At 39.9% G+C, this 21,545-nt stretch overlaps 2 protein-coding genes across 3 annotated transcripts; both read left to right on the forward strand.

Moving 5' to 3' along the window:
• The first annotated feature begins 5,629 nt into the window (after nt 1-5,629).
• On the forward strand, nt 5,630-11,411 carry LOC149927352 (glutamine synthetase-like). 2 transcript variants are annotated; one of them, XM_090159584.1, is made up of 6 exons: nt 5,630-5,772; nt 8,655-8,883; nt 8,956-9,117; nt 9,194-9,468; nt 9,534-9,733; nt 10,637-11,411. In XM_090159584.1, exons 2-6 carry the CDS (start codon nt 8,721-8,723, stop codon nt 10,926-10,928), a joined length of 1,092 nt encoding a protein of 363 aa, XP_090015710.1. In that variant the 5' UTR covers nt 5,630-5,772; nt 8,655-8,720; the 3' UTR covers nt 10,929-11,411. The 2 variants fall into 2 exon arrangements, with proteins under 2 accessions (XP_090015710.1, XP_090015711.1); XM_090159585.1 differs by lacking the exon at nt 5,630-5,772 and adding an exon at nt 7,411-7,534.
• Nucleotides 11,412-17,771: 6,360 nt separating this feature from the next.
• LOC149927353 (glutamine synthetase 2, cytoplasmic-like) lies at nt 17,772-21,091 on the forward strand. Its single transcript, XM_090158383.1, has 5 exons — nt 17,772-17,964; nt 18,037-18,198; nt 18,999-19,273; nt 19,339-19,538; nt 20,789-21,091. Exons 1-5 carry the CDS (start codon nt 17,802-17,804, stop codon nt 21,078-21,080), a joined length of 1,092 nt encoding a protein of 363 aa, XP_090014509.1. The 5' UTR covers nt 17,772-17,801; the 3' UTR covers nt 21,081-21,091.
• Nucleotides 21,092-21,545: the final 454 nt, after the last annotated feature.

Genomic DNA, 21,545 nt, shown 5'->3' on the forward strand with positions numbered 1-21,545 from the left:
ACAAAAGTGACATAATAATCAAAAGTGTGTCAATGTAATCGTTTTTCAAATGAATGTTACGCGAGAAATGAATGTTCGGAGGGGAGGAGGGAGGGTTGGCAGCGGAGATTTATCCTGCGTGGTTCTAAGTTTAAAAACGTTCGCGCACGCCTTCCGCGCATTCGTCATGCAACGCGTGAAATTCATTTGGGGAAATGCCTAGTTGAGGATGTGGCCACTAGGAGGTGCAGATTTAGAATACCTCCCTCTTAATAACGGGTATGTGATCGTCAAAAATTTGGCCTAGACCATAGATATAGGAAACGTATATAAAGGTCTAGATAAAATATTTCAAAGGGAGTGAATACGGAGGTGACAGCTAGCAGAAACGCGTAAATTTCTGCAGGCTCTCCTTATAAGGCGCTATCTATCGGTAAGAAAGCTCGTGCTATCGTCGCGAGAGCCATTGTCTCCTGCTTAAAAATTATACTAAAAGTCACCAACAGATGGTGTCTAAAGACTACGGCCTGCGGAAAGGTCAAGCACTTAGTACTAAAATGCTAAGAAAGCTCGCGCTCTTGGTCACGTGCCTTCCTCGGTGTCTGCTAGGTGTCAATTCCGTATTTTATGTTTGGCTTAGACGCCGAGAAATTCATCTAGACCTTTATATACATTTCTTATATCTACGGCCTAGACCTTTGCTTATGGTAAAACTTTAGCATGTGAAGAATAGTGTCACACTTATGTAGCAACATTATACACTTATGATAATACGTATAATAAAGTCCGTGTGACCATTCCACCTTGCACTTATCAAACCATGTATCTTTCAGAGCTCTATGAGCTATGGTCGTCATTTTATCCCAATGTACTTTCTTATTCTGTAAAGTTGTCCAAAAAGTCTTTTATGTAAATTATCCATTATCCGAATGACACCTTTTTATAATTTTCTAGCAAATGATAGTTTATAATGGTAGATCCAAATCGACCCATTTTTATAGCGTAGACAATTTTCTTAATGCGTCGGATTAAATTGGAAAAAAAAAATGGTTATCAGGGCTGGCGTCGAAAAGCCAAGTCAGTGAATGAAGCGAGATAAAATGAATGTTTATCGGCAGAAGCAATTTCCTTCTCTGGTCTTTGCCTCGGTCACACCACCACCGTCAAGAAGGAATGGACATTAATCCACTTATTTCCCCGAAGGAGGAGAGAGAGTGATGTCCTTGGTCGTTGCCATGGCAATTCCCTTTCCCTTCTCCTCGATCGGCGCGCCTCCAAACCTCACTGACCCAATTTCGGAGAAAACGGAAGTGGATCATCTTAGGGCCGCCCCAAACCCAGCGTCATCCCGCCGTATTACATCAACCTTGATCCCGGCTGAGGTGGTCTAAATTCCGCTCTCAGTACATCCGAGCGATACGTGTCAGGCGTCTTAGTTAAAAGGTGGTCAAGGAAACGTTCAATGAATAACATAATTTATCTTCAACGAGACTAGGCATAACGCATTCATCTAACTCGAATTGATAAATATCATTTTAATATAAACGTTTTGCATATTTATCGCGCTTAAGTAGTTGCTATTTATAAAATCTGTTTAATATGTGTTTAAAGAATTTGCTATTAAGTTTAACCATAAGTCTATAATATTGTTCCATAAGTTTGTCACTTTGGGGAATATTTTACTAGTAACGAAGAGACATCAACCAAACAAGAAAATCTCCCCCTGGCGAGGCGCTGTCAAAGGCTACGAGTGACGCGTTAGCAAGCGGACGCAAAACGGCGACGAAGCCCGTATGCAGCTCTCAGTAAAACTTTTGCATGTGAAGAATAGGAATATTATACACTTCAAACGATGACCTCCGACTTCTCTCAAAGAACGAGGTACCGAAGATTGGTCGACAATAACGCGCGGTTCTCATACTAGCCACTGCTCATCTTGGCGCTGAATACTTATGGTTTAACCGCAATTAGAGTGAAATAATAACGCTTCTTTCTGGGTATCATGCAAAGATAACCCGCGGTTGCATCACTCTCGCAAATAACAAAGTTTGTATCCTCGTATTTCCTTGAAGTCGAAGATAAAGAATGCCAGTTTCGCGAAACAATTAGTCGAATACGAGTAGTAAATGAGGGGAGACGGTTAAGTCTACACTGACGAATACTAATAACAGCCTTCTCTAAAAATGACATCGACTGAACCTGGATTAGATTATAGAAATGGAAAAATACCTCCTCTATTCCAATGACGTCAAAATACGTCATGGTTCTTTTGAGGCCCCTAAGATTACGTAACCTATGCCTCCTGCGATATCTTTCCGGGGATATTTTTTCAACGTAAACGTGAACTAAAAGAAACGCCAAGTCCTAGAAAAATTCTATATAACCCTTAATTTGATCTAAGATTTAATTAAGCTAAATTTAATTATTTAATTAAACCTAAATAACAAAATAGGTGGCCAAGAGAGATTACAGCCTTCAATAAATTAAACTTAGTATCGGTTTAATTTTTCAATAACATTTAAATATGAAATGAATGTAAATTCAACTCAATTTTGATTTAGGCCTTGTTGTAAAAACGCGGGAAGCGCTTAGAATTTTGTTGAATTTCAATCCCACTTTATAGTGTATCTTTTCGAAATATGTATCGTGAAGATGACCTTGATGTTAATTTATTCCCGCTGTTTTTCAATGGAAATGTTGATATAAAACAGGCAATTAATTACAGGGCTGTCAAATTTAATTTTTTCCCACGATATTGAAGTTCAATGGAAAATACCCATTGGGAGTTTTTTGTTTTTAAATATAGAATGAGGAAGCGTTTAGATTTTACTTCTAGCTGTTGAAAAACCAAAAATGTAAAAATGGCCATAGTGCATAGCGACCCGTTAGAAAGGAGAAAACCAACAGAGGCATAAATTATAATTAAAGTTTTAGTTTCCATATCTCGGGAACTGTTGCTATCTGAAACCTAGGCAGCTTCAACAATAATATTAAAAAAACATCCGGTTAATCGTGCCCCCCCCCCCTAACAAATGACTTTGCCTTTTTACATCCACCCAATATCTCCAAGTGTCAGCTTACGTTTAATAAACGAGAGGTTAGGCTGTAGACGTTTCAGCGAGGACTTCAGAATTATTTGAAGCACAACAACATTAGCTTAGTCTAGACGTTCACATTCGCAACTTACGAAACTTAACTTCAATATTACCATGCTATGAAAACCAATAAACCGAACAGACTGGGCTACAAGTATAAGTAACATAAACAAATAAGTTAAACCTCCTATTAATCAGTGGCGTAGCCAGGGGGGGCACGGGGAGCACGTGCCCCCCCCCCGAAACGTATGGTTGTATGTACAATTTATTTAATTTTTGTTTTACTTTTTTTCATTGTGTGCCCGCCCCGAAACCAAATCCTGGCTACGCTACTGCTATTAATGCTAATTTTCTGTCCAAACCTTTTTTTTTACACTGACATTCTCGCGTTGCTGCGACTTGGACTTGTAACCGAACTGAACTACCCTGAAAATCAGTTCGATGATAATTTTTACTAATGGCCATACTTATTGATTTATGTTACTTACGCTACAAGGCAATCCATGAACGTCAGTGGATAAAAATAACCCCTGGTAGTAGGCCGCCTGCACAACTGGTCTTCAGTGTGCCGGATGGCAGGATATTCTTGTTAAGAAAAGGATACTTGGTCGTTGGGGGGGGGGGGGGGGGGGGGGGGCTTACGTTTAAAAAGGACAAATTGATCTCTTGACATTTTGGTTGTGTTGGTGGTTGTATATATCATCCTTTAAAATTTAAAATTTTTTAAATTTTTAAATTTTTTAATTGAATTTCATGGTTTTTATTTTTGGCGCATTTTATATTTGTATTTAAAGTGCTATCGTATTTCGTTTTATGTTTTTTCCCCGCGAATCCAGTAAATGGTTTCCTCCCTGTTATAAAAGGGATTTGTATTTTAAAGGGAAAATAAATATTCATTCATTCATTCAGTTGAAAGTCTAACTTATTTTATTTTCATTTTTTTTTAAATTAATCCATGAATTACAAGGAATTTTATTAAATAAATAGAGCTAACATTAATTCATTCACACTAAATTCATATTGTACAGGGTGGGTGACATTTTCGAATTTAAGTATACTTAAATATTTTAATCAGGTTAACATTTGTTTAGAGCCGTGAGTTAGGAGGGATATTAACTCATAGGTAAGCGTATACGAGTTCCAGTAACTGTATCAAAAGTTATCCGGGGTCACTGACCTCCGTCATAATTCCCTTCAGCCTTGTCCCTGTCAGCTATTCACGCGACAAAACCGGCTCTTTTTATTATTAATGTTTTTATTGTCGCCACTAAAGAACCCCTCAAGGGTCTGATCACTCCTCGTAATCGATGTATAAGCTTTGTATGCCTTAACCGTACTAAACTAATTACCGATTTTGCATTACTAAACGTTGTACTTACAATGTCACTTCCTAATTTCCCTTAATCTGTAAGTGGTTAGGACCTGCACCTCGTAACACCTTTACCTTCGATAAAATCTGTGATTGGAGCTTAGGATAGACCTCAAAATAATCTCCCCCTTTAGCAACTAAACGAATTTCCGAAAATTTTAAAAATAGCTTTGATCCGTGTCTCCCGGAGAGCTCGAAGCCAAAAGGGTTTATAAACCTTCTCGCGTCGACACCCCCAACCCCCAGTTCCCCCAAAAAAACCAAGTAGGGGTAGAATACGTTTTTACGAATCCCCTTTTATTAACGGTAGGTTAAAATAGAGCGCAGTTTATATTTAATTCGGATCCTAATAGAAGATTAAGAACGTTGGAACCTTGGGCAGCTTTCTGTAACAACATTGGCAAGGCTTAGTCGCTGTCAAGAGGGCAGACGTAATAGTCTGATGTAATAGCTGGAAATAAGAAGTAGCGTTCAGTTTTACACGGTCATCCCTCGACCCGTTTCGCGAAACCTTGATCTTATATCGTTAAAATTTTCCATAGAAAATCGTTATCGGAATCATCATGATTGTACCAATCAGAATATATCATTTAAATTCACTCCTGTTACCATCCACCGCGAGCGTTGTAACCGTTGTTATCATCCCGTGGAAAATCATTTATTTAAGGATGCGCTAAATAAATATTATTCATAGGGAGTCTTAATGTTTTTGTAATGGTTTTATAAATGACCCCAATTACGAGGAAGTTGTAGGTCTAAGAAATAGTCCCGAAAACAAAATAATGATACGCTTCGACGCGAGTAAAATTGTCCCTACAATTTCGTCTAACACAGTAGATTTACAGTACCTTAAAAGCGATATTAAAGACGTACATATACAGCGCAATCCGTAAGACCCCCATAAACGCGTTGCTCGCGAAATTCCCGTTGGAAGAGAACGACTTAGAACGCGTGTTCGCATAGTGTCACCGCTATTCCCCGAAAGACGAAACATCGCGTAGCGGACTGGGAAGAATTTGAAAAGTGGATCATGGAAACAAGGCGCCTAGCGCATGATTTCGGGTCGTCAGCCAATCAGCGAACTCGGCGGAGCAGCCGCTGGCTTCGGGGAACGAATGACTCTCGGCAGGTCACGTGCTCAGCTGATGATCGGAACGCGTTCTCTAAGCAGCACCCTTTACAGCTCGGAAGAGATTCACTTTTGGAGGGATTGTCAGAGGATAGAGAAGAATCTATGAACGCAGGAGGAAACCGCCGACTAAAATCAGCGTTATTGCTAACTGCCCCGACCAACTTTTACCCAACGGACGAAGACCGAGGAGCCATTAGGTACTATGTTTGCTTTTTTTATCTCGATTTCTACAATTTTCTGTCTTTCTCGGTGATTCTGTCTCCCTTGATAAAGCGGCAGCCCCTTCGTTGCCCGTTTCCTATCGATACACCGACGTTTTGTCACAGACGCGGTGGCTACAAAATTATCTTTTTTATCCCTGATAAAATTCTCGCTGTCATAAAATTACAATTTTTAATTACAATTTTTGTTGCCTCGACCTCTATCAGTTTTTGTATCAAATTATTTAATTCCACGGATCACCGAGAAAACGATTAAGTTTAAATGGCGTCTGATAAGGAAGTAGTATAATGAAATGATTAGGATTTTTCAATTTTAATTGTCTATAACGGTAGTGGCTTACGAATTTTTATCGAAATTAAAATTAAATAATAAATTTAATTACTCGTTTTCCTGCCATTATAAATAAAATGAATAAACAGCGGGTAATATATTATTTTAATATTTTAAATTAAAATATTGTAGAGTTTATGTCACATAGAATTATAATATAGCCTAGTTAAATTTTAAACGATTTCCGGGTAGAATAAAAATCGGTTAAATAGCGTCACTGGCAACGTAATTAACGTTTATTACGTTACTTATGATAACAGTTAAATCGCCAGTAACATGACGATTTGGGCTTATAGAGTTAACGACATTTCCCGCCTTTATAGAAAGTATCAGGTAAATGATATAAAACTATCGCATCACACCCGTACGTGAGCAAAAACCGTATTTCACTCTTGATCTCGTAAACAATTCTGTAATTTTCAAAACGAAAACATAACGCGTATAAACAGCAAAAACGTATGATGAAATAATTCTAGGAAACGTTAGAAGCAGTCATATGATTAAACGAAAACAAGCGACTCGTTACGGAGAAACTGCGGGGGGTGCTTGTACACCTGTTTTTCGGAAACACGCGACGAACGCAAACAAATTTATGAAATACGCGGAATTTTAAACGATATTTATTTGTTGACCACTTGTCTTGTTGAAACGAATTCTCGAAAAATACGCAAAAACATTTTAGTCATAAATCAAGGATAAATGTTTTCCTTGAGCCGTTAAGGAAACAACATTTTCTTTTTGCATTGAAATAAAAATGGGAGGCTGTATTTATTTTGATTCCGTAACTCTTTGTTATTTCCTCCTCCCGCGACGGCTGTTAAAGTTTATCTTGGCCATGTTTCCGGGCGAGGGTTATTTAAAGAAAATCTTCGGCCTTCGAAAACCTTCGCCAAAGGATTTCGAGGCGGATTTTTATTCAACACCGAAAAACACGACCTATAAATTTCGGATGGCAGTTACAAAATAAACATCAAATTACACGGTATGGTATTTGAGGAATAAAGATAAGGTATAACAATAGTAAAACAGGGCTATTACGCGAATTAGTTTAGCGTAGCGCGGGGGAGATAATTCAATAATTATAATGTATAATACTTTCGATAATATTCTTTTCAGGAAAGGAAATGTGTTAGCGCGTTTCGGGTTTTTGAAGGTCTCCACTTTTAATTTTCCAACTCGCCGGGGATTTTGCGGAGATCCGTCGCGTGGGTTATCCAAGGCCACAGACTCTACATGGTTTGGTTTTCGATTAGCATTCTTGTTGATAATTACCAAGCGATAATGTAAGCGATTTGGCCAATCATTTCCTATCACCCTTTCGAGCCCGAACCCATAAAAAGAATTGGAACCGCGCGATTTTCCCCATTTTGCGCCGTGAGCTCCCTACAACCACCAAAATTCAAACAGGTACGGAATTTTCTATCGCGTTGGCCATTTTCCCAATCGATCTGCTTTTAAGACAGAAATGTTTTTGAGGTTTAGTAATTAACTAAATTTGAAAATTTAAAATCGTTTATTTTAGTATTATTAAATTATCGATATTTTTTCCTCTTTTATAAATTTTAATGTATATGACAATTTTTCAAATTACTTTCAACAGTCTTCAACGTCTGATTTAAATCGGTAATTCATAAATACTTTAATGTGTTTACGAAAATGTACAAAAGTTATTTTTGTATTAACTAAATTTAATTCAGATTTTAGTTTACATTAGCAAGTCATTAATCTCTTTATCAAGAAAGACGCGTAAAATGTTTAAAAATCAACAGAAATCGATTTTTTCGATAAACAAACACGCTTGTAAAACAAACAGTTCCTTCGGAGTAAAAACTTGCCATAAAAATAGGCGTTTAAGATACGTCAAGAACGCCCGTACCGAACATCCGGGTACAGCCTCGCTGTGTAGCGTAGCCTGACAAGGTGAGCGAATTGACATTGAGCATTCGGATGCGCTAACGTTATCCAACGCCCGTACAATCGGAAAATGTCGAAAACATTGCCCCAACGCCTCAGGGTTCGATAAACACCGAAATTATTACCCCTTGTATGTTGAATACAGAATTTTCGTAACTACAATTTTCTACTCGTGACGACAAGACCAGTTCCAATAGGATTTAGGTTACGAGACGGTAGAATCGTTCCACGCGAAAATACCATTTGGTAAATATGCCCGAGGGAAATATCCTCGAAGTCCTTAACAAGCTGGAGAATTTCCTACCATAATGATCATTATGAAATTAGGACCCCTATAATTAAGGAATTTTTTTACACGTTATCAGCGTATTAAATGGATCCCTCGTGACTATGCTTCAAACGTTTCTCGTCTTCGGAGGCGGCAGATAAAAAATATCAGCCGACTAAAAGAAACTTAGCCGCCTTTTTAAAAATCATTCGATAAGATAAAAACGTTTGTTGAAGATTTCGCGGAACTTTTGCCATAAAAACGCAAACGAGCGACCCAACGCTCTTTAAATCATTTCGCTAGCCCGTCTAATAGTCGAATCCTCGTGCTGTTGTCTTTTCGCAGGTAGCCAAAGCTTCCAATAGAGCTTATTTTTAAATTAAACCCGCAACCACCAAAAACCATTCGAAGATGGCTAACCCAACCCTGCTAAACAAGCAAACCTTGGCGAGGTACATGAATTTGCCTCAACCGGAAAATCAAGTTCAATGCATGTACGTCTGGATCGACGGCACCGGCGAAAATCTCCGGGCCAAAACCAGAACCTGCGATTTCATACCCAAGAACCCAGAAGGTAAGCGATTTTGATTTCAACCGTGTCTGTCTTTCGAAACGCTAATCTAATCCGAACACCGTCCTGATAAAGAACTGCCCATCTGGAACTACGATGGCTCGAGTACCTATCAGGCCGAGGGTTCCAATTCGGACGTGTATTTGCACCCCGTTGCCATCTACAAGGACCCCTTCAGGGGTGGAAACAACAAACTAGTTCTCTGCGAAACGTTCAAATACAATCACAAAAAAACCGGTAATTACCATCTCAATTACGTCTGATAATAACGACGAATCTTAACTAAATATCGCGTATCGTCTTCTCGTTGCAGAGAGCAACCACCGTCGTTCCTGCGTGGAGGCCATGGATAAGTGCGCCGACCAGGACCCCTGGTTCGGCATCGAGCAGGAATACACGCTCCTGGACCAGGACAACCACCCTTTCGGTTGGCCCAAGAACGGATTTCCGGGACCCCAAGGACCCTACTATTGCGGTGTGGGAGCTAACAAGGTCTTCGCCCGGGACGTGGTCGAAGCCCACTACCGAGCTTGCATGTACGCCGGCATCAATATCTACGGTTCCAACGCCGAAGTTATGCCCTCTCAAGTAGGTCAAACGTTCACTATCCACTGGACAATAGCTAACGCGCCGGTTCTCACCTTCCGCTACAGTGGGAATTCCAAGTTGGACCCTGCCAGGGTGTAACCATCGGCGACGATTTGTGGATGGCGCGATTCATTTTGCACCGAGTCGCCGAAGATTTTGGCGTCATCGTATCCTTCGACCCCAAACCCATCCCAGGGAACTGGAACGGCGCTGGAGCCCACACTAACTTCAGCACCAAAGCTATGAGGGCCGATAATGGAATTGGGTAAGCTTTGATTTTTAAATGGAAGCTTTTCCTACGCATTGTAACTCGGCCACATGAATTAAGTCATTAAAAGTCGCTAGATGACTTGGGCCTAAGATGGTGCATTGCGTATTAGCCTAGCTGATCATTATTATTTATTTATACTGGGGGAGATAAAGCACCATGGTCTAGTTTCCCCCGTTAGGAGAGGGGAGTGTGTTTCCTACGTATTAGGGAACCAAACCAAAACCGGACTTATTTGATATTCTTTATAAGGGAATAATATTTTTTCGGTCGTCCTGCTTAAAGGATTCCCATGTGGACGTCATTTTGGGCAACTATCCAGAAGAGGGACTTGCGTACCCCTAACTATGAATAAATACATTCCGCTATCAGTATTTCAATTAACCGACCTCCTTATAAATGATAATTATAGACTTATGGTAAAACCAAGAGATATATACCCCTTTAAGAAGTAGCAAAAATCTTTACGCTACATACATTCCAGTGAAAGTATTTGCTTAGCCTTTGTCTAAACTAGGGCTCTTCCCGTAAGTTACGTCAGGGAAAAGTCAGGTAATTTAAAAATGGGCCTAAGAAGTCAGGGAATTTTAAGAATTTGTAAAAAGTCAGGGAATTCAATTTTACTCTTGATCTATGACAAATTCTACGTCATTCATTTCCTTGAAAGTTTGCCTAATTTTTTTCAACATTGCAATAATCTCTATACTGAATAAAAGTCCATTTAAATTTATTAACTTCTGATAAAATTAAAGTATTAAAAAAAATTTGGCCTTTAAAAGTCATGGAAAATCTCTTTAAAATGGTCAGGGAAAACGGGGAATAGTCATGCAGTCAGGGAATTTGAATCTTAAAAATTTTCTGTCCAAGCTGAAATCTTTAACGTCATGTAAATGTTTGCAGAGAAATCGAGAAGGCGATCGAGCGTTTGTCGCTCCGGCACAGCACGCACATCCAAGCCTACGACCCGAAACAAGGCAAGGACAACGAAAGGCGATTGACCGGCGCCCACGAGACATCCAGCATCCACGACTTCTCGGCCGGAGTGGCCAACCGTGGCGCCAGCATTCGCATCCCGCGCTCAGTGGCCGAAGAACGCAAGGGCTATTTGGAAGACCGCAGGCCGTCCTCCAACTGTGACCCCTACAGCGTCGCTGACGTCATCGTTAGGACAATTTGTTTGGCAGAAAATTAAACGTGACGTAACGATTGCTTTAAAAAAACATCCGTTGTCCGATACTGTTTGAGGATAAAGTTTTGTCACGTTTTTTTCGGGTAAAATGAATTTTTTATGTAAACCGATCGATTTAGGACTATCTAAATTTGGAACCTGACATTTTTAACGTTTTCGAAAACGATAAGTTTAGTTTTTAAAAGTGAAATTTTAAGCGTTAGTTAAAGCTTTATATAGTAAATAAAAATCATGTTTTTTTTTTAAGAATGGGAGGTTTAAATTTGAAGTAGTTATCACCCCAGCAGTCTACCCCAATTCTAGCATTTAAATGAACTACACCTCCCTCCCCCAAATCAAGTCATAAGTCTGTTGTCGAAATATTTTTACTAGACCGTGTTTTAATGTAAATAGTGTGTATAGAAGATAAAAATGTCTTTGATGGAACAATGTTTTAACCGAAGAAACTTCAAAAACAAAAATAAAATATATTTTTCACACGTAAAATATTCTTAATAGTTTATTGGGAAATAACGAAAAGTATTTTTCTAGTTATCTTTTCCATATATAGAGGTCACCAGGCACAAATGACCCTCGACTCTGAGGCTAGATACGTCGCCTAGCAACCAACGATCGCAGACCAAGTACCCCGAGAACGACCCCTAGGAGCAACAAACACAGCACCCCACACAAGGAGAACGCAACCCGTCCAAAGTCGTGCATTTTCTTGCGTACAATTTTCATTGGTTCGTCCAATGAAATTTGTACACGACACTGCCTTAGCGTTTTTAAAGGCTAGCTGCTTTCGTGTTTTTTGCTCCTATCTGGCAGTAATTTAGAATTTTTTAATGTCTCGAATGTTATGCGGCTTTTTAAAGAACGCGCCATCTCACGGCAAGTAGAGGAAGATAATAAAAAATTGATTGTAGAAGCTGGCTCGATTTTATTTTTATTTCTTAAAATAAAGAATTTTCACGCGCTCCTAACTTATAGGATCCTTGGTTGATGCAAATTCTTGTTGGGGTAGGTGGTGTGTGCACTGATAAACCTAATTTCCCGCCTGCTCGGAGCGCAGTACGCGGCTCCTTCAAAACTGGATTCTAGGAAGTGAGCTTTGGATTGGTTGATACTTTTACGCAAGCGGAGAGAACGTTTAGTAACCGTCACCGTTTAACAAAATGGTAGACGTAAACCAATGCACAAATCTGAGTTTTGGTTTTTTTATAGCGAAAAAACCACCGGGTTTAAGGGGTCGTGAGATCTCTGACGCTTGACGTTGATGTTTTTTTTTGGGATACACAAACATCGGTGTCGACCCGAGGCCTTAGACACCAGCACACACACATTAACTGATTAATCAGGGTGAGATATGTGTAACGGCCACGCCAACGGGGGGATACGTGGCGACAGGGGTGGGGACACCCGTGGCGGAAGTATCCCGACCACCCGTTGTGGTGATTTTCACCGATTTTGTGTAAATCCCGGGGATAAGGAGACCATTATGTAACTTGAAATTTCTCGTCACAAAACTAAAGCCCATTGAATTGGGAATAGTACTTCTAGAATTAAAATTACGATTTCGGTTGCCATGGTTACGCGGGACCTGTTCTGGGAAGACTGTACGAAATTCATCTTTATAATTAGGCGGTAGCGCCATCTATATTTTGTAAAGTTATATGGCTAAAAATAAATAATTATTAGCTAACTCACCGTATCTTGTGTTAAAAAGGATCGTGTTGACAGATTAAAATTATTTTTAAACATTTTCAAAGGTTTGTTTGTTACAAGAAATCATACATTTCAATTTCGCGTCAGATTCGCTCAAAAATAGTGGCCACCACCAGAGATAGATGCCACCACGGTAGAGCGATAAAATTGATAAAGTTTCCTTATTGAAAGAAATTCGTCCCGCGCCAGCCAGATTTAGTTGTACCTCTATTTATTCCCAACTCAATGCTAAAGCCCGTCGAAACTTTTCCTTTTGGGAAAATGTAAGTAGACCATTTTCCCTAAATATAAATAAATAAATTTTTCGTGATATGATAGTGTATCTAGAAAATTATCTCCGGTTACTTCTTTGTAGAGTTGTTAATTTTCCGGAAAAAGTTCCGAAAATCGGAAAAATAGGAAATTTAAAGAATATTAAATTTTATTCTTGACTAGTCTAGACGTTTCGTTTTACTTTTGGATTCGATAAAATGATACGAAAATGCCGCGAAATTTAAATTTGCGAACAATATTAGGCTAATAATGGAATGAAAACCTTTTTTTTTTCGGAAAAATATGGAAATTTTCATGGGAAAAAAAGGCCTCGGTTATTTTCCGATAATTTTTTCCGAGCCGGAAATTTTCCAGGGAACATTTTCCGACTTACAACTCTATTTCTTTGTGTTTTTTAAACAATGCAATCCGGTACAATTTCTATACTGGACTTTAAAAAACACCGTTCGGAAAATTCATATTTTGGTCAAATTTGGATCTGTATGTGCACTTTTGATCAAGTCCGTTCAATCGAGGCTAACCAAACTATACGTCTAACACCAAATAACAAATGCATTGGAAAAAGAAATTGTCTACCGTAACTGGAACGCGTCGACCTCGGGTGTCAATATTTTCGACTAGTCGCTGCCGCCTTGGATTAATAACAGAAGCTAACGCTTCCTGGATATGACACTTACTCAAAAACGCGGCTCACAAAAGCCAATGGGCCTCCCCAGCGCGCCTAGTGGGAATTTTAAGAAGCACAACGGACAAACCAGGAGCACGTGCAAAAGCGAACAAACACATTTTGAGAAAGGCTTAGGAAAAGGTAATAGTTTTACGTTTTGCATATTAGCACGGTCAGCGTATCTTGAATCACTTTTACATTTAGGTGTTTCACACCCATTAACAAAAAAAATTGATTGTATAACCAATAAAAGTATAAAACCCTAATTTTTGCTTTCATTTCAAAGAACTAAGAGGCAAGGGATTTCAAACCCTTAGCTTTTCAAACTACAAATCGTTATTATCGTTTGCTTACAATATTGGCTCCTGATTTGCTTAAGACTCGCGCATGCGTTGCGAAAACCGGAAAGGTAACATTTTAAAGGAAGTCGTCCAAACCCCCCTTTTTTCGTCCCCTTCTTTCACTGGCTTATGTGAGCCAAACCAAAATCGTCTACCAAAGGCTAGAGTGTCATATCCAGGAAGCGTTAGCTTCTATTATTAATCCAAGCTGCCGCCGCCGTATTCTCCATAACTATTAAAAAGTTAAGGTTAAAATGGTAAATGATACGTCAATTGATAGGACATTTCATGCCCTGGTACCCCAATGTTAATTGCGGCGATCGGGGCCCAGAACTTGCTCATTTGCCCATTACGGTGATTTTCGGAGATTTTACCATGAAATCTTGGTATACTTCATAATTTAAGTTAGATTTAATTAAAAATCAAGTTTATTAATTTAGTGATATCAGGAAACTATAGAGGTATACACTTGGAATGTCTAAGCTAGGAGCAACCATTGAGTTGGGAATATTAATCTAGAGGTCCAATCAAAACGTCGGATTTCAGTATTTCGCGAAACATGTTTTTAACAAATAAGAATACTGCCGTCTGCTCCCAAATGACGAGAAAACTTTATCATTCTACCCTTGGCGCCGTCTATCTCTCAATGATTCGTTCAAATAAGACGCGTTTTCCGGCAAAAATATTTTTTTTTAAATGGATGGCGCCACGGGTAATATGATAACGTTTTCTCGTCATTTTAGAGGAGGCGGCACATTCGAAATTTTCAAAAACTTGTTTCGCGGGGAGTATATTTGAATGGATCTCTAGATTAATATTCCCAACTCAATGGGAGCAACAAACACAACACCCCACACAAGGAGAACGCAACCCGTCCAAAGTCGTGGATTTTCTTGTATACATTTTTCATTGGCTAGACGCTTTAGCCCCTGCTGCCGTCGGAAGGGGAAAATTCGGAAATTGTCTTCCCCCCGCCCGTAAAACGTTCAGCGTAAAGGCTCGTGACGCTCGTCCAATGAAATTCGTACACAACCCTTCGTTAGCGTGTTTAAAGGCTAGCTGCGTTCTCCTTGTGTTTGTTGCTCCTAGGTCTAAGGTTCCATAGGGACGGTGATACGAAAGCGCGTCGAGAAAAAGGCGGGGCTTAACTACGTCAAGTGTAAGGCGTAACACGACATTTCAAATTCATTGGCTCGAGGTTTGACGTGAAAAGAATGCGTCGTCATGGTAACAAATAGGCAATCTTCCCGCGCAAAATAGGCTTATAAAACAATGGATTTAAAAACCTCAATTTGTTATCGTACTGAATATTTTGTAATTATAACGTTCTTCGCGAAAGAAGTGTAGTGATTCCTAATTTCAGGTATTTGTATGGTTATAAAAGAGATAATCAGCTAGGTAAGCTAATAATATAATAACCGTGACTAGGCTGAATGACGAGTTTTCGTCGAATTAGGGTAACGAGGCGCGATAGTTTTTCTCGTGAGTTTTCCTGCTTTAAGACACGCCCGTTTCTACGAGCTTCATCACGGCCGTAAAAATCTTCCTTAGACATTCCAAGTGTATATAGTTTCCTGGTGATAATAATATTACAATGCTCATTTATGGCAAGGAGAAAAGACATTCCTCGAGAGAGGCGCGGAAAAGTGTGTAATAAAGATACCGCATTTCCACTATGGACAGCGATCACGATCCTTTGATTCAAATATGTTGTACCCAAGCTATCTCGCCCGAAGGAGCTTTTCGATGACTACAGCTTGAACAGATATCGGATTTTTAGATCAGAGTATTTGGTTTTCTTCTTATATTCTGTAGCTTCGAATGATATGGCACAGAGCCGCTAGTGGGTCGGTGCAGGTGAACGATAGAATAAACTCGAGATAACCTTAGTAGCTCAAGAATATACGGAAGAACAGTGGTTACCATAGAGAGCTTTAAAATGTCGTTTACCGCATCGTGGTGAAATAGCTGGCCGGAGCTGTTCTCTCAGCTATGACCATGAGTAACAAACAAAGACTATACATACGTTTCGCTTACTAGACAGGCGTACAAAAAACCTGTTAAGTTGTTAACACTTCGAAACCAGTGTTGGAAATAAGCTTTTTAAAAGTACTGGTCAATATGACCACAATACCCCCTACTTTAAAATAATTTACTGGTCATGACCACTCTTTTCTACCCCACTTAGCTCCCTCCCTCTTTTATTTTACTTTTGAAAGTTAATTGTTAATAGCGATTAGGAACTATAATGATAATTTTTTATCACAAACCAAAGAGCTTTGATATTTATCACATTTCTTAAGGAACTTTAAAAAATATTTCATCATCTGCTTGTTCTTCGAATAAAAATAGTTTTCTGACTTTCTTTTTGTTTCTAAAAGCCAAAAAGAAATTGCAGGATAGGCATCAATGTCTTCTACGCTTATGTTTCTTAAATATATTCTTAATGATAGATCTAGATGTTTCACATTTAGCTCGACGAATCTGACTGATTGTAGCGGAAGAACGTCAAATTGCATTACTGCCAGATGCCAGGAAAAACGTTCGATTTAGGAGTAGATATAAGTCAAAATCCGCAATTTCATTGGCTGTGAGAAGCTGAGAGCGCGACGCTTTTATCATTTTTATCTTTTCGGTATAGAATTATACTTTAATAAAAATAAACTGGTCTTTGACCGACGCCACCGCCTTATTTCCAACACTGTTCGAAACACAGGATAAGCCTTTGACCAGCCGTTAGAGGCGCCACTAGTAGCACTGCTGAAGCGCGGAGGAAATTTTGACCAGCGACTGCTATCGTATGCAAGTTGAGCCATTGAACATGCCAGTCTATTTAGCGAAGCGTATATATAGTCTTAACTAAATATGTTAAGAAATAGCAGACGACTTTTGAATTTCAATTTTCTTCGGTTGAAACTTTCAGCTGTTGTGTAGAGATAATTTTGAACGAGCCGACAGCTTTCACATATTACATTTAAAACTCGGTCGGTAGGCGGCGATACTTGTAATCAAAATGTAAAATACGCACGAAGAATATAGTCAAAATGACTTCCCATGTACAATTGTGGGGCGTGGGCACACAAATTCGGAGGTCGATGACAAAAATCGTCATTTATGAGAGTATATCTCAATGAGCGTTCAACTAAGAACCAGATTCCTTAGAATCAACTGAGATATATGGGCCCCCGCGGACATTCATAACTCATAAAATGGGGCATTTGTTTCGTTTCCTCTCCATTGTGGGCGCGCATCAACTGAGAAAAGCTTGGCTTTAACTCGTTTACTTGAGGCGTGATTGGCTAGGCCTTGAGAGGCGCAACGAAGAGATCTACAATAAACAGCATGATAGTCTGTCAGGATTTCATTTAATATATTAGAAATATTGAGCCTTTGCTGAAACTCTATGAATCTCGACATTCCAAGACCCAAATTTGGTGCTCTCGCGGTCGCTGTATCAATTTGGGCTCTAGGGGCCCCAGAAATTGGACAAAGACTGTTACATCCATCATTAGAGGTAGGAATTATACATCAATCGATAGGGAATGTTGAGCCCTCAATGTCTGTATCACTTTAGGCACTCGGGGTCCAGGTGTTAGGCATTTTCTCGATTAAAAGTCTTATCGAGATAATTATTAGATTGGAGGGATTGTGTGTACTCAAATGTTTGTGGCACCTTGTTTTGAAATGATACGATAAGATAATATCGTTTGATAAAGATTTCGAAGGGCTTCGCCATAGAAAAGCATTAGAGCAACCATACCCACTTTAGATTAATTCGACTTAGGTGGTTCGCTCGTCTCATAGTCGAACCTCGTGTTTTTGTCTTTTCACGGGTAGCCGAAACTTCTTATAGAACTTATTTTTAAATGAAACGGAAACCATCCAAAGATGGCAAAACCACTCCTGCTAAATAAGCAGACCTTAGTAAGGTATCTGAGTTTGCCCCAACCGGAAAACCAAGTACAATGCATGTACGTCTGGATCGACGGTACCGGCGAAAATCTCCGGGCCAAAACCAGAACCTGCAATTTCATACCCAAAAACCCCGAAGGTAAGCGAGTTCAATTTCAACCGGGTCTGTATTTCGTAAGGGTAATCTAATCCGAACACTGTCCCGATAAAGAATTGCCCATCTGGAACTATTGTGGTTCGGCTACCTATCAGGCCGAGGGTAACAAGGCGGAGATGTATTTGAAACCCATTGCCATCTACAAGGACCCCTTCAGGGGTGGAAACAACCAACTAGTTCTCTGCGAAACCTACGATCCTAATCATAAAATAACCGGTAAATACCATCGTCTACCATAAGCCTATAATTATGTTCACTAGGTGCGTCAGTTTGTAGAAATAATGACTGATATTTAAGTGTGCAGTGACGTAAATTTGGCGTCACAAAAAAAAGATAAGCGCCTCTGGCGAGAGAAATAAGCAACTTAGAAACAAATTATGACGGGCCGGTGCGGTTTTGCACGCCAGTCCCATGCTTCTGCTACCTGCCCGCGTAAAGGGCCACCGAAGTGACCGAAAGTGAGCCCGGCCTCGGTAAAATAATAATTCCGGTTCCTAAGGAAGCCGTTACTACTGGAGTAAGCAATACTTTTTACGAGGAAAATCAGGGAAAAGTATACTTCGATTTGTACCGGCTACACCCTTTATTGTCGGCCTTGCACGCGTTCACTATAACGACGAGACCAAATGATTAACACTGAAGCACAGCCAACTTTGACCTCGCGCTAACCCATTCGTTGAAGTTTCTATGTTAGCCTGCGAGCAGAAGATATCTGTATGAGTTGAGCGCCCCGAGCGGAATATTTGTTTTAGAATAGTTTTTGCATTGAAGCCAATATAAAAAACTGTATGAGTTCAGCGCCACGCTCCTTGCTCACGGAATTTCGGCGAATGGGTTGGCCTCTATAGCGCGAGATTGAAGTTGGCCGTGACTGAAGTTAATCAAAAAGGTCTGGTCTTTCTAAAAACGACTCTCAATAAAACTTTTACACACGGAAGATAGGGTATATAATAACTATACACATTGTAACGTATACAGCGACAAAACTAAAATCGTGTATCGTCTTCTCGTTGCAGAGAGCAACCACCGTCGTTCCTGCGTGGAGGCCATGGATAAGTGCGCCGACCAGGACCCCTGGTTCGGCATCGAGCAGGAATACACGCTCCTGGACCAGGACAACCACCCTTTCGGTTGGCCCAAGAACGGATTTCCGGGACCCCAAGGACCCTACTATTGCGGTGTGGGAGCTAACAAGGTCTTCGCCCGGGACGTGGTCGAAGCCCACTACCGAGCTTGCATGTACGCCGGCATCAATATCTACGGTTCCAACGCCGAAGTTATGCCCTCTCAAGTAGGTCAAACGTTCACTATCCACTCGACAATAGCTAACGCGCCGGTTCTCACCTTCCGCTACAGTGGGAATTCCAAGTTGGACCCTGCCAGGGTGTAACCATCGGCGACGATTTGTGGATGGCGCGATTCATTTTGCACCGAGTCGCCGAAGATTTTGGCGTCATCGTATCCTTCGACCCCAAACCCGTCCCAGGGAACTGGAACGGCGCTGGAGCCCACACTAACTTCAGCACCAAAGCTATGAGGGCCGATAATGGAATTGGGTAAGTGAAGATTTAGAGTGGCCATCACGGGGCTCGAAACCTGAGTGTCAGTTACCTGTCTTCCAGGTGTAATTATTCTAACTAACTTTCATAGCTATCAATAATAGGACAAATTTCACTAGGGCGCACGTTTTTAAGGACCCCACTTTTCCCAGATTTAGTGCCCACATTTTTCCGATTAAAAGGGGGTGCCAAATGTGTTAGGTAGCGAGAGTTTGCAAAATGGGCTCCAAATAATATTGCACCTACTGACACAGTTATGAAACATAGGTATCAGTAATTATTTGGACGAACACTTATGGTAAAACCTTACATTATAGAAATGCTATTAAAATAATTTTTGTAGCCTCTACAATCTAATAGGCCTTTCCATAAAATATTTCTACGGGCTTTAACTGTTTTTTTCTACGTCACCCACCACCAATTTCGCTAAAACTAAACAAAAAGTTGGCTGTACTTTTTGCATTTTCCGGTAAGATTTCCCCAAACATTTTACACGGAGTTCGGGTTAGGCTTAGTGACTTCGGAGTTCAAACTAATTTTAATTTATTTTCGATACTAATTAAATGAATTATTATTGCAATACTCATATCAACTCTGTCAAAGTATCTTTAATACTTAGATATTTATTAGTTAGTATTTTATGATACACAACAATCTTCACCTGATACACTATACTGTGGCTGTCAATTAAATGTTAAGCCTTAGTTCACAAGGCTATAAACATTAACAGTTAAACATCATCGAAACCATGCAAATTTTTTCGTTATTTTAAATATTTAAATCCTCTTCTTTTATGACTAGTTAAGTAAACGAAATACTTTTATAGTTTAAACATTTGATATAACAAATTTATTTTATTTATTTTAATCCACCGTGTTTTTTAAATACTTACACTCGGTAGCAGACGACATACCGAGCTCAAGAGTCGAGCAAGGAGTAATATCTATACACTCTTTTACGCGCGTTTTCCCCCATCAAGGATCCCTCCCACGATTTCTTCCACAGGCAGTCACCATAGACGTACTGCACGTAGCTCTACAGTAGAAATGTCTTTCCCCCAAAACCCGTTCTCTGGCTTGCAGTACGGTAATGGCATCTCACATTAAATACGCGCATAAAAGAATCTATAACGTTGATCTAAATAATCCTTGCAAAAACAGTTTTCCTTCCTCCTCTTACCGTAACGAACATTTTATGGAAAGGTCTATTTCCTTCAATTTAAAATCCTCTCCCATAAATGTTTGCAGAGAAATCGAGAAGGCGATCGAGCGCTTGTCGCTCCGGCACAGCACGCACATCCAAGCGTACGACCCGAAACAAGGCAAGGACAACGAAAGGCGACTGACCGGCGCCCACGAGACATCCAGCATCCACGACTTCTCGGCCGGAGTGGCCAACCGTGGCGCCAGCATTCGCATCCCGCGCTCAGTGGCCGAAGAACGCAAGGGCTATTTGGAAGACCGCAGGCCGTCCTCCAACTGTGACCCCTACAGCGTCGCTGACGTCATCGTTAGGACAATTTGTTTGGCAGAAAATTAAACGTGGAAAAACATCGTGTTGTCCGATACTGACTTAGGATAACGTTTGTCACGCTTTTTTCGGGGAAAAAATTATTTTTTTATTTATAACTATAGACCGATCTAAATTTGGAATATTAGTCGAAATATTTTTTTTATTTAATCGTGTTTTAATGTAAATAGTAAATTAGTTAGAAAATATCTTTGATTGAACAATATTTTAACCCCAAAAACTTAAAATAAAATATATTTTTCCATGTATAGCTGAACTATTGTTGCTACTTCTCTTAAAGGCTCTCTTGGAATAAAACTATCGCTACGCTCCCTAAGCTTTGGCTCGCCATTGAAAGCAGGAATCCATAACTCTACTTGTAATGAATATCCCCGGCATAGGTCAACGCCAAGAGCTGGGCTTGAGCTCACCTTACTGAATTCGTATATGAGCTTACGGATGGTCTCGGGCTCACCTTAGTCTCACCAATTATTG

Source organism: Leiobunum rupestre, chromosome 9 (assembly GCF_980474605.1).
Source record: "Leiobunum rupestre chromosome 9, qqLeiRupe1.1.hap1, whole genome shotgun sequence".
NCBI classification, from domain to species: Eukaryota; Metazoa; Arthropoda; class Arachnida; order Opiliones; family Sclerosomatidae; genus Leiobunum; species Leiobunum rupestre.

Excerpts from the sequence above, each read along its gene's own strand:
- LOC149927352 (XM_090159584.1), top strand. The coding sequence starts at position 8,721 with ATGGCTAACCCAACCCTGCTAAACAAGCAAACCTTGGCGAGGTACATG. Across the intron at positions 8,884-8,955 it reads CATACCCAAGAACCCAGAAG|AACTGCCCATCTGGAACTAC; the intron begins GTAAGCGATTTT and ends GTCCTGATAAAG. Across the intron at positions 9,118-9,193 it reads ATACAATCACAAAAAAACCG|AGAGCAACCACCGTCGTTCC; the intron begins GTAATTACCATC and ends TTCTCGTTGCAG.
- LOC149927353 (XM_090158383.1), top strand. The coding sequence starts at position 17,802 with ATGGCAAAACCACTCCTGCTAAATAAGCAGACCTTAGTAAGGTATCTG. Across the intron at positions 19,274-19,338 it reads CCGAAGTTATGCCCTCTCAA|TGGGAATTCCAAGTTGGACC; the intron begins GTAGGTCAAACG and ends CTTCCGCTACAG. Across the intron at positions 19,539-20,788 it reads AGGGCCGATAATGGAATTGG|AGAAATCGAGAAGGCGATCG; the intron begins GTAAGTGAAGAT and ends AAATGTTTGCAG.